Source organism: Rissa tridactyla, chromosome 4, assembly GCF_028500815.1.
Source record: "Rissa tridactyla isolate bRisTri1 chromosome 4, bRisTri1.patW.cur.20221130, whole genome shotgun sequence".
Classification (NCBI taxonomy): domain Eukaryota; kingdom Metazoa; phylum Chordata; class Aves; order Charadriiformes; family Laridae; genus Rissa; species Rissa tridactyla.
The window spans coordinates 92,736,775-92,750,596 of NC_071469.1; the positions used below are offsets into that span (position 1 = coordinate 92,736,775).

A 13,822-nucleotide genomic window follows, 5' to 3' on the forward strand; every position below is an offset into this window, starting at 1 on the left:
GCTGTGCAAAGGGTTTTGTGCTGTCCTGATGTTTGACAGTATCAAAAAAAGATTAAAAAAAAAAAAAGCATCCAGTGTTAGCTCTGACCAAGAATACCAGTTTGTGGTTAATCTGGGATGGATGAGGAGCATCTCCAGGGACCCAGGTGCAGTGTGAATTTCTGACGTGTTGCCCAGCTAGCCAAAATCAGGGTTTCCTCCTTGGGCCCCGGCAGTGTTAACTGCTCCATTGCCTCTAAAGTCAATGTGCTGATGCGCGAGCTAGCACGGAGTTAGTGATGACTTTGTGATGCAGTCGTCCACAGGGAAATCTGCAAAATGTCTGTTGCCTGATGTTGAGTGGATCAACACCCAGAAGGAAAAAAAGGTGGGTTGCCTTAGAAAAGGCAAGTTAAAGTTGGGAACTAGCTTTGTATTCTGTTAGAGACTCCTGAGTGTTAGCATCTCTTTGGGGGTGGTACGTGAAGCTAATGAGCAGCTTCAGATTTGTCTGCTGCCCTCCATAGCGATGTCTCCTTTCCTGCTTTGTGCTGGCATGCCTGCGGAGTGGGTTGGAGAGAAGGCTTTGAGGTACTTCATGCCTCGCCAGAGAGCTGTTTATTTTGAATGCTCTGTGATGCTTTCTTTGCTGTCAGATTATATCCACTGGTTTCTGTAAAAGGTGAAGCTCCTAACTTGAAGTGTTTGTTGTTAGTAAGACTTGAAGAGCTCACAGGCTTATTACTGCATTTGCTTAATGGTGTGTGTGCAGCCATCCCTCCCTTCTCCCCACCACAATAAGGTTCTTGTACGTTCGTCCATCTGCGACTGGATCTGTTTGTCCTCCCTGGGAAGGTGGGGGGTGGCGAGTGTCTTTCCACGTGTGTGAAAATAGGTAAATCCTCAACAAAGCTGGAGAGAAGAAAAGTCTCATGCCTGAAACAGCATTATTCCTTGGCGGGTTTCAAATGCTTGTGGGGCTGAACAACCACTTGCTGTAGGCACACAGGAGTCTAACAGAACTGTATTTCCGCAGGTCACTGTACTTGGGGCATGAACTGTCGATTTATTCACCCTGGCGTGAATGACAAAGGAAACTACTCCTTGATCTCCAAGCCTGAGCCCTTCTCCCCAAACGGTGCTCCTCCTATTGGCCCTCACCCGCTGATGCCAGCCAACCCTTGGGTATGGACATCTTTTGTGTGAATTTATGGCTTCTGCACATAGCTTTTGTCTCCTGCTCTAGGCGAAGGGAAGATTTTGTTTGAGCTAGTACTTCAGCAAAATTCAATACATCTGTTGGATATGTGATTTTTAAAAGGTGGTTTTGAAGTTGCTAGTAGAGGGGAATAATTTTCCATGTCCTGCTGATAAATCTCCAGCCTATCTGAAGGTACTCCAGGGTAATTGTTTACAAAGTGAGTATTTGCTACTTAAAACTAACGTCAAGTGTCTGTGTCCTTCCTCTTCTCGCCTTTATAACAGGGAGGGCCAGTCGTTGATGAAATCTTACCTCCACCCCCTCCAGACCCTCCAACAGAAAGTGCCTGGGAGAGAGGACTCCGGCATGCTAAAGAGGTAAATGGCATCCTCAGGAAGTAAACTGACTGTCTCCAAACTCCACTGGCCTGTTTCATTGAGAGCAGGGAACTAGAAAAGCTCTTTTTGGAGCATGTAGTGTCTTGGTCTCTTTAAGAAGCCTTCCTTTGGCCTTTCAGCCTATTAACTGCATCTTGTTATATATGCCAGTCAAGAGGAGCTGGCATCCAGGTTTGGGTTTTTTGTGTTAACATGAGCTAGGGAATGTTTGTCCCTGAAGTCAAGCCTTCCACAAAGCAAAACTTTTTAAGCTGATCCAATTTCCCGTACTTCAGTACCTGTTTCTCCAGCACCTATAGCATCCATGTGCCTGATCATTGCAGAAAATGGGGTCAGCACGTGTGAAAGGTTTATTGCCTGTCCGCTGCTCTTCTGAGCTGATGGAACACTGAATTACGCTTTCTATGTCAAGAAAACTCCAGTGTCCTGCACGATCATGAGACTTGGGCAGAAGAATGATTCTGTAGTTGAACAGCAGGTTTCTCCCAAGTGAAGGATTTCTAATATTGCAGTTTCTCTGTGCCTCAGAAATGTTCTCTCTTTACAAAGTTTATATTTTTACGTTATGGCAGGTATTAAAAAAGGCAACTATGAGAAAAGAACAGGAGCCTGACTTTGAGGAGAAGAGGTTCACTGTGACTATTGGAGAAGACGAGCGTGAATTTGACAAAGAAAACGAGTTTTTCCGTGACTGGAATTACCGCATCACCAGAGACGTCAGAGATCCAGCGTAAGATGCAGTCTTGTTTTTGCCACGTGGAATGGATGGGTGGGAAATGTAGTGCAGTATGGCAGTCTTCAGTTAACTTGTTACTCCAAATCGGAGGAATGCTCACCTCAGAAAATGGAAACAGCTTCCATTAAGCACTACGTACACTAGGTAAAAATTTGAGCTGCCTCCACTCACTTCAGTTTGACACCACCTTCTTTTACCGTCGTCTTTAAGCCTTTCTGCCTTCAATGTCATTGTCACTCTTGTCCCTCAAGGGCACTATCTAGTTGTGCATTACCTACCTCATGCCAGTTCATTCTCCTGACTTTTTTCCTCCTATATTTTTTTATTCCAACCCATGAAAGTTTTAAAATGCTAAAGCCAGGGTTGCAAAGTGAGAGTATGCTCAATGTCCAGGAGCTTCAGGGCAGCAGTTGTACTGTCTCGACCAGCTGGATTTTTTATTTGCAAGGGCATTGGCACAGTAGCTGATCTTAACAAACGTCTTGTCCAGTCCCAGATAAACTACTTAGTAAGACGCTGGTCAGAAAGCAAACCTGTTAGCTGCCAGGGCATGGCCTGGGCCAAAACAAACACCCTAAACTTAAGTGCTTAGGTGATTGGCTTTTGAAGGATGTAAAACGTTGGAGACCTCAGACACGCTCCTGTCACGACTGAGAGCAGGCAGAAGAAGGTGCGATGACAAATGTCAGCTCTGAGAGACTTGCTTAGTAGCTCTTGACCCAAGAAACGGAATGGAAAAACAATTTTTGTGAGGCTTGTATTCTGCAGGAATACAGGCGAATCTCTGTTTCTCTCTTGCTTACGCATCCTCTGTTCTTCCTACATGTACAGATTATGGATTATTTCTACTCGCTCACAGAGAAAGTGTTTGCAAGGCTTGGTTCTGTTTATTTTAGCGTGAGTGAAATGCAAAAATAAAAGTCTGAAAAGCAGCAGGTTAAGCTTTTGGTCAATAGTCTTTGATTTGTTCTGGAGTGCAGTTCCTTTCCTCACCTTAAAAAGAAGCTATCTACGCAGTTCTGCGGACTGTAACAAAACAGTTGCCCCATAGTAATTTTTTCCTGTGTAGAAATTGGTCTGTATCTCAGTCTTCGCTGCTTCTGCGAAGGCTTTCAGTTGCACCTGGGACATATTATCACCACTGCTCTGTGGGTTGACCATACAGTGTCTTTATTTCATGTTTGTATATGAAAACTAGCATCAGCGTTCTAGTTGTTTTATGCCACTGCCTCGTTGATGCAAGAATTGTTGTGTTAGGTACAGAACTTCTGGGGCTTTTTTTTTTTTTTCATATAGTCAAGAAAAAAGTGTATTGCATGTAGCCAGTGTTAAACAGAAGTAATCAAACAAATGGGATACCTGAAAATTCAAGCACCTTTGTGAATAACCAGACTGTGACATTAAAATGTCTTCACTGTGTGTAAAGGCGAAAGTTATGAAGTTGCTGCTGCTGTAAACTCTAAAAAATAGTTATTTTTCTCACACACACACGCACCTTATTGCACAGATTGACACCTTGCAGCAAACTAACCGCTGGTGGTGCAGCTGGGATGTTAATAAATGCTTTCAGGACTGTCTTGTGACATATGAAGATGTCTAAATAGTTCATGAATCCCTTTTTCTTTTTTGAAAAACTATAGGGAGGTGGACATCAAAGAAAACATTAACTATGGGTAAGCAGGTCTTTGATTCCAGTACTGTTGCAACTGTAAGAAAATACTCTTTTTCCTTTCTCCATTGCACTTCTGAAAACTTCCTAGGCCACAGACCGCTGTCCTACCAGGTGTGGTGGGTGGTTTATTCACTGTATGGATGTAGGTGATATGAATTATTTGCCTAAGGATTTAAGCACTGAATTATTTAAATGCACGGCAGTGATGCTTGTTTAAATGAACAAAAAGTCCACAAATGCTATAGGAAGGGACTGAGGAGATTTGGATTTGAGGCTGGGTTAAAAAGTAATGACTTTCCTCTTTTTGGTGTAGCTGGAGATTTTTTGTGTCTCTTTGAACACCTGATGTCACTGAATCCAGACAGTGGTCTGGTTGGCATCAGGAGTTTGTTGTTGAATCAAGCATCAGTATTCAAGGTTCCCTGGTGCTCTTGCCCTTGGCTTATCATCTTGGACAAAAGTAGAAATCTTAAACCATTTTAAAGCACTGAGAGAAATATAGGTAGCCACTTGATTTGCAGGGCAGCACTTCCATCTCAGCCTGGTTTAGATTATTTGGCACTTTATTTAAAATGCAAAAGTGGGCCCTTTATTCCTCTTACTTACAAGTCAGAGTCTCATTATGGATAATTTGGAATTTGGGAGCACTTGCTTTATGACCTTAGTTCTGCCACTGGCTCCTCTGTGGCCCTGGAAGTTTCTTGTTCCCTGTACCCACCTCCCCGTCTTTACAGTGGATCTGGTATTTTCACTGCAGGTGGCTGGCAGGGCTTGGATAGTGTTGCGTACGTGAATTAAAAGCATCGAATAATGTTAATAGAAATCATCAAATGGAGGAAACGTTACAGACTTAAAGGAGGGTGGGCTTTAGATCCTTTTCCTCCCCCAAAGTAATTACAGTTCTGCAATTGAGCAGGGTGTGCTTGCCAGTTCGTTTGTGTGCTGGAGGGCCAGCACCTGTTTTCCACTGGAGAATTGCAGCTGCAGATGTGGTTACCTTCATTGCATGGAGGGACAGCACATTGCTGGCCTGCCCCCGAAGCTTAGCTTCTCCCGGTGGAAAGCTCAGCAAAAGCTCGTGTCCTGTGCTGGTGGCCCTGGGATGCACCCATGGCCTCCGGTGGCTGGGCAGTAGGAGATCACCATCCGTTCCCCTTCTGATGTGAGGGCGCTTGAGATTAGCTGTGTGTGCATGGACAGAAAACGCGGCTCTAAATCAATGAGGCAAAACATGCTGTGTTACATTTGCATACATTTGAAGCGGCTATAAAAAGCAGTTGGTGTTTCTGCATTTTTACCACATTGATTTGAAGGCTGAATTTGGTTCACAGTGTTTCTCTTTTTGTGTTTATCAAGAAAGGTTTGTGCTTTTCTCTGATAAGCTTCTACTTAAAAAAGACTGTTTCTGTCTGTCTGGGATATGTAGAAAATAAACCACTTTGTACGGTCACACTCCATTGAACGTGTTTTTTCTTGTCAGTGCACGGTGACTAAGACCTTACCTAGAACACGTAGTGTTTCTGTATGGCGACAAGGTGATATTTCCTTTTCTAACTTTCCCTGTTTTTCATTGTAGGCTTGATCCCTATACAGATCCCTATTATGACTATGAAATAGAACGGTTCTGGCGTGGTGGGCAGTATGAGAATTTCAGGGTTCAGTATACAGACCCAGATCCCTACCGTAACTACAGAGTAAGTAAGGTAATACTCCTTTCCGCGCTCTTCCTTTCAACTTTCTTCTTGGTACTTTTGGTGCTTGGCGTGTTTCCAGTGCAGTGGTTGAAACGGGACTTTTCATGCATGTTCAAGATGCTTTATCTTACAAATAGTTAATTCTTGACTTAATTCCTGCACAGAACACGCTCTAGGTGCAGGGATGGGAGGACGTTCTGGTTTAGTGTGATGAAGGCGAAAGCACGTCTGAGATGGGAAGATGGTTCCTCTCCATGTGCGCTGGCGGCTCCTCTGCGTACCAGGCAGCTGTGCAGTGCTTACTGCTGCATCTGCAGCCATTCTTGGAAATTTTGGAGAGGGAGGGAGTTTCCAGGAAACAATCTGAATGAGGAACGGTTTGCTTGTTAGTTATTGGGACAGATGGAAAGGATTAGATTTGGACAGGCGTGCTTTGTGTACAGACGGAGGCTCTGGCATGACTGTCTGCCACTGGTGGCATTGCACGTTAGTTGCTTTGAGTCAGAGGAGGAAAGCACCCAGCCAGCCGCTAAAATCCCAGATGCAGTCGGCTGGGGTTGCACTGCCGTAAGGTGTAGAGGTCAACGAAAATAAGACTGTGAACCCTTTCCTTCCCCTTCCCTTTCCCCTCATGCAAACTGGTGTGCCTCGAGAACAGTGTCAAAAATAATAAATCCTGCTCAGTGAGGTCCTTTTCACTGGTATTCATTTCATCCTTTAAAAAGTGGCTGTCCTTGTGCTGTAAGACCTTGCTGTTCTACAGAAGCAGTGCATAAACGGCAGCCTGTCCTCACTGTTGTTGCACTTGGTGCACCATCAATTATTTTCTGGTGCTTGCTTGTAAGTTACTTAGCTTGTTACAAACATGGTTAGCAATGAGAGTAAATACTTGTAAACAGTACATTTATTTAGTAAGCATAATAAGCCAAATTAATCTTTGACTGTTGCCTTTGGAAATTACAACTGTGATGAATACGATGCGATGGTTTGTTCCTCTCCACTTTCTGTCTGCTCAGCAAACAGCGATGGCCAGCAAGCTCCAGATTATTTATCTCAATACTTTGCCCTAACATAGGAGGGCGCGTGTAATTGCTTGCGGTCCCAGACTTTGGAATCTGTCTGCCCACTCTGTTAGATGTTACCACAGCATCATGATGATTTCTCTTCTCTTTTTAAAGGAAAGAGAGCGAGAACGGGAAAGGGAAAGAGAGAACAGACAACGAGAAAGGGAACGCGAGAGGGAGCGAGAACGGGAGCGAGAGCGGCGCCAGCGGGAGCGAGAACGAGAAAGGGAACGGGAGCGTGACAAGGAACGCCAGCGGCGGAAAGAAGAGTGGGAACGCGAGAGAGAACGAGTGAAGAGAGATGAAAAAGACAGGCAGCACAGGGACCGGGACAGGGACCGAGACCGGGACCGGGACAGGGAACGTGAAAAGGAGAAAGAAAAACCAAAGCCCCGGTCCCCGCTGCTACCAAGGTAAGTGTTTGCTGGAATTCAGACTTGACATTTTAGTTGACATTGTTTTATCTGTGGATCACGAACCAGGCTCGTGCTGATCACAGTGGAGGAGATCCCTGTTGTCTGCAACTCTTGAGGAAAGCGGTAGTTTCAAGAGAAAGGCAATGCTTCAAATGAGCCTTGCTGGCCACTAAGTGGAGCTAAAACATCAGTAAGAACCAAGCGTGCATAACCTGACTCTGAAAGGAGAGCATCTGTCCTGTGGGTATGGAGATGTTCAGCTTGTCCCCGTTCCCTTGAGGCTAGAGTACGTCTTGGGAGGTTGACTGAGTCCCCAGTGCTGAGAGAGTCCTGCAGGTGGTGGTGGCTCCCTTTGAGGCCTCGACAAATGTCCTTTGACAAGAAGCAGGCTGCTTTCGGAGTTTGTGGATAGCAAAAGCATCTGGAGAATTAAATAAAACTCCAAAAAGAAGCTAGAAAAACCAAAGGGATTGCGAGCTTTGAAATAATTCTCTGCGAGATGTTACGGTGGAATTGCAGCGTGGAGTCAGGTTTTTTGCCTCCTCCAGTTGTTCTGAAAGTCCTAGTTCTGACCTGTGTGAAAGGGAAAATTGAACCAGACAGACTAGAAGTCTAGGAATTTCAAAAGTGAATCCTATTTTGTTTCTCTGTCAATTATTTAAGTACCGTGGCTTACTGATGCACTGTGGATTAAGCATATTTGTAAAGCATTGTATAAATATCACAGCTGAATATAGAACTTGTCGTATGGGAAGTTCTAATGTCACAACATCTTTCCGCTCGGAATCGGGGAGAGGTATCAAATTTCCTGCTGAAGGACATCTCCAGGAAAGCGGATTAGCAGTGTCAGTGTCTGGAGTCTTCTGACAGCGCGTCAAGGAACATGTGGACACACAAGTGTGTGTATGTGCCTCTTGGGGTGAAGAGGGGCGCAGGGAAGCTGTTTCCCAAGATGTATTGGAGCTTCTCCTTCTGCCTGATGTCTGTGTTGTTTCTCGAGCACCAGAGGAAGGTGTGAAACGTGGTGAGCATGGAGAGGAGTGTGCTTTAGCAAAGAACAGGGCTAAGAAGGCTGGGAAGGAGGTGCCACGTGGAATCGCGTGGTTCCAGGTGAGAACAGGGTTTAGTCTTGAATCTCACCCAGAATTTTTATTTGCGTTACTAGAGGAAAAGATGGGGTTTGATGATGACCCTTTTTTCCAAGAGGTAGTCACAGTTTCAGAACAGTTTGAAGGTGTCATGTGAGTGCTTTGGTGCAGTAGCAGTGTCAGAGTGGTTATAGGAATACTTCTAATTATACGCAACATTTAATTCTAATCTTTACTTACCATAATTTGTGCACCTTAATTAGCACATTTGCTGTTGGTTCGTGCTCTCCTTGGGTTGGTGATGGAAGAGATCGTGCTGTCCAGAACCATGTGATGATGATGCCAATGATGAAAGTGACATCAGCTGATTGGCAGCTCAGGTTGTTAGTCACTAACCGTCACCGTGACCGGGGTCGCTGTGCGCAAGGCTGGGGCTGCTGGTTGCTCCTTCCCTTGGCACTCGCGCTGGGTCCCGGGGCAGGGCTCTGTGGGAGAGCTTTCGCTGTTTGTGCTGCCCAAGGTTTGCTGGGCAGGAGCGGTGGCCCCATGTTCGGCAGTCTTAGATCCATCTTGCCCTGTGTAACCATCTGCGTGAGCCAAGAGATGGGATTTAGAGTGTTTGGGATGTTATATACTTTGTGGATACGGGTTCCCCGCTTCCCTCCTGTGCCCCCCCTCTGCGTTAAGCACCGCTTAAGGGAGCTGTGGATGCCTCTTGGATCTCCAAAACAGGCTTCTTAAGAGGAGTCTTGGTAAATTAAAAGTAGTCCTTGATACACCTCTTTGCTTTTCTGTTTTTTAAGTCTACTATTCTTTCTAGAAGCGGATCACAGAGAATCTACCGTTGAAAGCGTCCTCAGCTTTGTCCTGTAACGCAAGGGCTGGTGACTGTAGGGGTGGGCAGAGCCAGAGGGAGGGACAGCAAGCAGGGCCTGCTCTTGGCTTCATTTGTGCAGGACTTTAAAAGCTAGTGGCAAGAAGCATTTGTAACTTTTGTGTTGAATAGGGAGCTAGTTCTGAGCTGTCAAAAAATAAAATACCTTAGGTCAGCACCTACACGCAGTATCTCGTCTTAGAGGAGAGTGGAATTAATGGGAGTACTTACCAGCAAACCCTATGTTGTTGAGGGCAGCTCTCCAAGTATTCTTAATGGGAATTCAGTTCCCACGGTCCATGTCAACATGAACACACTTACTACAGCATTTATAGGTGTATGGATGTTGGCAGAGAAAATAAAACTGCAGAAAAAGCTTCTCAAAAAAAAAAAAGTGAAAGCATAATTCAACTTCTTTTCCCTTGGAGAAGACGTCCCTCATCCAGCAGTTTGTGTTTCCCTGCACTGCATTCCCTGGAGGCCTCCGTCATGCTTACGGTGTGACTTGGCTCCGGGCAGCGCCGTTTTGTCCCACATAACCTTTTTGACAGGCTCCAAACTTCCTCGTGGCAGCGCGGCGGTTCGAGCCATCTCACCTTTTCTCCAGATACCTCCGTGCCGAGCTGCAGAGGGTCAGGGTTGGCACCTTGGGATTAAACAGCTCCCGAGTTTGTTTAATGTGTAAAACGCTTGTGATTGCTTCGCGCTTCCTGGGCGGCAGGATGCACGTTAGTGGCGTAGCCGCTCACCTGCGGGTCTATTTATAGATTCCGGGCTTTCCCTAATCACTAGGTCCCAGCTTTTGGCAAGTCCGGCCTTTCCAGGCGTCATGCGGCGATGGGGGCTGGCTCGCGCCGGGCTGCAGGCGGCTGCCTGTTAACATTCCTGCACCAAAGGCAGTGCCGCTTCCAGCAGGAGCCCACGCGGCCCTACTCTTCCCTTACTAATGAGCTGGAGAGATTGGAAAACTACTCCACAGGGGTTGTGTAACCTGCGAGGAGCTCTGCCAAAGGCAGAGCTGAGGATGTCTGTAATTACAGGTAGATGCCGGTCTGTCCATCAGCATACAAGCTCCCTCAAGTAGAGGCTGGAGGAAGGAACGAACTGGCATAGAATTGAAGGAAAATTCGAAAAGCAAATAGCCGGGAACATGAAAACAAATTCTCTTTCCATCACTTTGAAAGCAGGAAGGTTTAATCTGATCTCTGAGCAGCAGCAGAGTAGTTAAGGCTAATAACGCAGAGAAGCCAGACGACTTCCTGGCATCACTGCTTGCTACAGATGAGCAGGATTAGAATTTAACAACAAATAAAGATTGTAAACCCTAATGGACTCAGTGGTAAATGTTTCTCCTTGAACCTTTTAAAAGAAGAGGCTGCAGTGTTGATGCTTCAAGTAGGCTAGTCACCTGCAGATTGGACTTGTTCGGGAGGAGCGTACAATTGCTGCTTTATGCTTTGGGGTGTTTGTTCCCCAAGCTTAAGATGAGCACTCCAAGAAGTTTATAATCTGAGATTGCAATGCTTGTAAATTTGTTCTTCCCCCTCCTCCTCCTCCCTCCTGAGGCATCGAACCCTTAAACAAGCCGGGACACTTTATGATCAATTAGAGGGATAACTTGGCTGGCTGTCCTCGTGCTCCCCATCTCCAGAACGAGTTCTGGTGCCCCAGGCTGTGACTGATTCTGCTGAGTGCAAAATTTCTGCTTTATATCTCTATCTTGCCTGAGTAGCTCGCTGTTGTGCAAAGCATTTCAGGGATAAAGAAAGTGGTATGAAATATGTTATTTGAAGAAACTTAGAGCAGTACAAGATGTTCTTGCCCGGACACTGGATGCAGGCGCAGCGCTGCTGGCCTTTAGCTATGAGCAAAGGCCCTACACGCAGAAATAGTAATTTGCTTTAATCCTCCTATTGTTGCATAGGTCTTTATCCCGCCATCATCCGAGCGAATCTGATTGTTTCAGGAGCGCATTAAGCAATGCAGTTAGTGTCGTGTAACCTGTTAGCGGTTGTATTTCCAAAGCACTGAAGGACGTTGAGGAACTGGACCCACTGGCAAGAGCAGCGGCCTCAGTGTGGCTGCCCTGCCGGCTGGGGTGGCACCAGGGGGTTGTCCACCAGGCAGGGAGGAATAAGAGGAGGCAATCCCATGCTGCAGGTCTGCCAGGTGGGCGTTGGTTTCTTTCCCACCTCTGAGAGGTGCTGGGTTTCCTCTGCGAGGGATGCCGTGCAGCACGGCAAAATGAACCTTCGGGTGAGTAACTCCTCGTCTCCAGCTCTCGAGGAAGTTTGTCCTGAAGTTTGGCCTTAAAGCTATTTCCATGGAGACAAGTTTGGTCTCAGCCCACGATACGGACCCTAAAAAGCTGCAGGACGCTGGTCCCAAGTGGAGTGAGGAGGAGGCTGTTGTCCTCAGAGATGTCCCAGAGTCTGGACAGGAGGTGACAGCAGCTCCAAAGGTGCCAAGGAGCAGTGTCCCGGTGAACCGTCCTGTGATTATCGCGCACACAACAGTTTTTGGTTTTTTTTTTTTTTTGGAAGGAAGTTTTCTTCAGCTGCGCTAGAGATTATTGATGGAGTGCACTTACGCAGCCATTAAAAAATAAAAATAACACCTGCAAGTAGGGACACTGTAAAATTTAAAGCAATGTCAGAAAGGGCAGCTATTCTGTAGCAAATGATAAATCCTTCGTAAAAACAGCAAGGAGCGTTGTGCTTCTTTCCAGCTTCTGTTGAGGCGGCAGTAGCCCTCCATTATGAGATACTCTATAATGCTGCAGACCCTGGGACAAAAGGTTACGTGTTCTCTTGGCAGAGCTCACCCTTGCGTTATTTTTCCGAGCTAGTTCAAGTTGTCTTTGTAATAGGTCGTTGTTAATCTCTGGGTTGAGCTCATTATGAAGGGGATAACCTGAAGTCTAAAAATCAATGAATGCAGGTTACCCAGGGCTTGCAAGTTAGAAAGTGTCGGAATGAGGTTGATTAGATAAAGGAGTGGCAAAAGTAAGGGAATGCAAATGGAGTGATTCATGATTCTGTGTGTGTATGTGTGTGATCACAAACCGACTGAACTTGTTTTTCGGAAGAATCTGTAATTCTGAGTGTTCCTGGGTCATTGTCATCTTTCCCATCAGCTTCTGGTAGTCTCCCCATGCCACTGGCTGGATCTGCTCCCTATTTTTTGAGTGTAGGGGCTCTGCATGAAAGTAGCTGTTGCTCAAATACAGCTAGGTGTTTTGGTGGGCTTAGTAATAGCATCTCATCCTGTTGTATAAAGATGGTGCAGTAGGTTGGTGGATTTTGTCTTCTCTTAGTTTTCCTCATGGAAATGTCATCTGTTTATTATAAGAAATCCTTTATTTGTTCCTGTTCGTCCTGCCACAGGAGGACAGACAATGGCGTGCACTTCCTTGTTTCAAGTCAGGCACCGGTGAGACCCTGAAGCGTTCTGAATTAGTCTTCACATCCATGAAAAGTTACTGAGGGGGAAAAGCAGCCTCTGTCAGCAGGCGTAGATCTGCGCTCCAGGTGTCTGCACCTTCCCTGGGCGGCTTCTTGGAGTGCAGTGTGTTAAGAGAAGCAAATGGCCCCAGGCTGTTGGGTTTCCCTGGCTGAAGCCTGGCTTGAGCCAGACTCTGTTCCTCCCGCACACCGCGGGTCCACCACGCTGTATTCGGTGCTACACAGCGCAGAGGATTTCCCTTCTCCCCACGTACGGAACGTGCCTGGTGCTGCTACGCAGTTCTTCAGACTCATAGTCGAGTGCCCTGTACGGTAACACTGCGGTGATAAACATTAGAGTAACTTGTTTACATCCCCATTTTTTGTGGTGCAGCTTCCAGCTGGAGCAATGCAACCCGGTTAGGCGACTTCGCTTTCCTTTTTATACCCAGTTCATTTGGGAAGTTAGCAATAATAAAATCTCTCCGCGAACCAAATCAGCAAAACTTCTCGAAGTTCTCCACAAAGCATTTCTGTTGACTGGAGTTTTCGTTAGTCTTCATGGTGCTTGAGGTTCTGCCTCTGCTTCCACAGTAAAAGGAGAAGGGTTTCGTAACCGTAGATCAAGATGAAGACGGGCATCGAGTGGCTCAGATGTGGATCTCAAGGAATGTGTTTTTCTTTGGCATTTCAGGGGTGGAATTACTGGAGAGATCTCCCACACTGGATTTTATTAAAACATTGCAAAGACTGGGGCAGAATCGCTGCGCGCGCGGGTACCTCTCATTTAGAGGAGGCTCTCAAGGCGTCAAATGCTCAGCCCTCAGGGTAGATCACATCTCAGATATGTTTATCTACCTGCTGTGATGATTTCATACTGTAGGTTCAGATTGTATCTCCACTACTTAATTTCAAAGCCTCTCCCCATCAGGCTTTGAAGAATACTTTTTTTATTTTTTTTTTATTTTTTCTTAAGCGACTGATAACTCTGCTTTAGATCAAAACTTCTCGAGGAAAGCATATCCTTTGCTAATATTTCACCAAGATCAATTAACACACCGGCTCCAAGGTGCAGCATTTCCCGTCGTAGCTGCACGTGGCTTTCGGGAGCTGGTGTCCCTCTACAGCCACATGGGTGACTTTATTGTGCCGAGACGGGGAAAAAAATCTTCCGGTGCGCATGCACCCTGCTGGAGTTTATTTTGCAGCAATTGCAGGTCCCTTCACAAGTGCCTCGGCACATGGCTCCGATCATTC

At 46.1% G+C, this 13,822-nt stretch overlaps 1 protein-coding gene across 7 annotated transcripts in view; it reads left to right on the plus strand.

Moving 5' to 3' along the window:
• Positions 1-13,822, plus strand: part of ZC3H18 (zinc finger CCCH-type containing 18) — a 50,073-nt gene that overhangs the window by 14,842 nt on the left and 21,409 nt on the right. For 3 of the 7 annotated variants that reach the window (XR_008465952.1, XM_054198697.1, XM_054198698.1), the window contains exons 5-10: positions 1,016-1,164; positions 1,465-1,557; positions 2,151-2,308; positions 3,955-3,987; positions 5,563-5,689; positions 6,859-7,157. Coding sequence is in view for 6 of the 7 variants with exons in the window: in XM_054198697.1 (XP_054054672.1) it covers positions 1,016-1,164; positions 1,465-1,557; positions 2,151-2,308; positions 3,955-3,987; positions 5,563-5,689; positions 6,859-7,157 (859 nt within the window). In the remaining variant the exon portion in view is untranslated. The remainder of the gene's footprint in view (positions 1-1,015; positions 1,165-1,464; positions 1,558-2,150; positions 2,309-3,954; positions 3,988-5,562; positions 5,690-6,858; positions 7,158-13,822) is intronic. The other 4 variants (XM_054198700.1, XM_054198701.1, XM_054198702.1 and 1 more) reach the window with 3 other exon arrangements.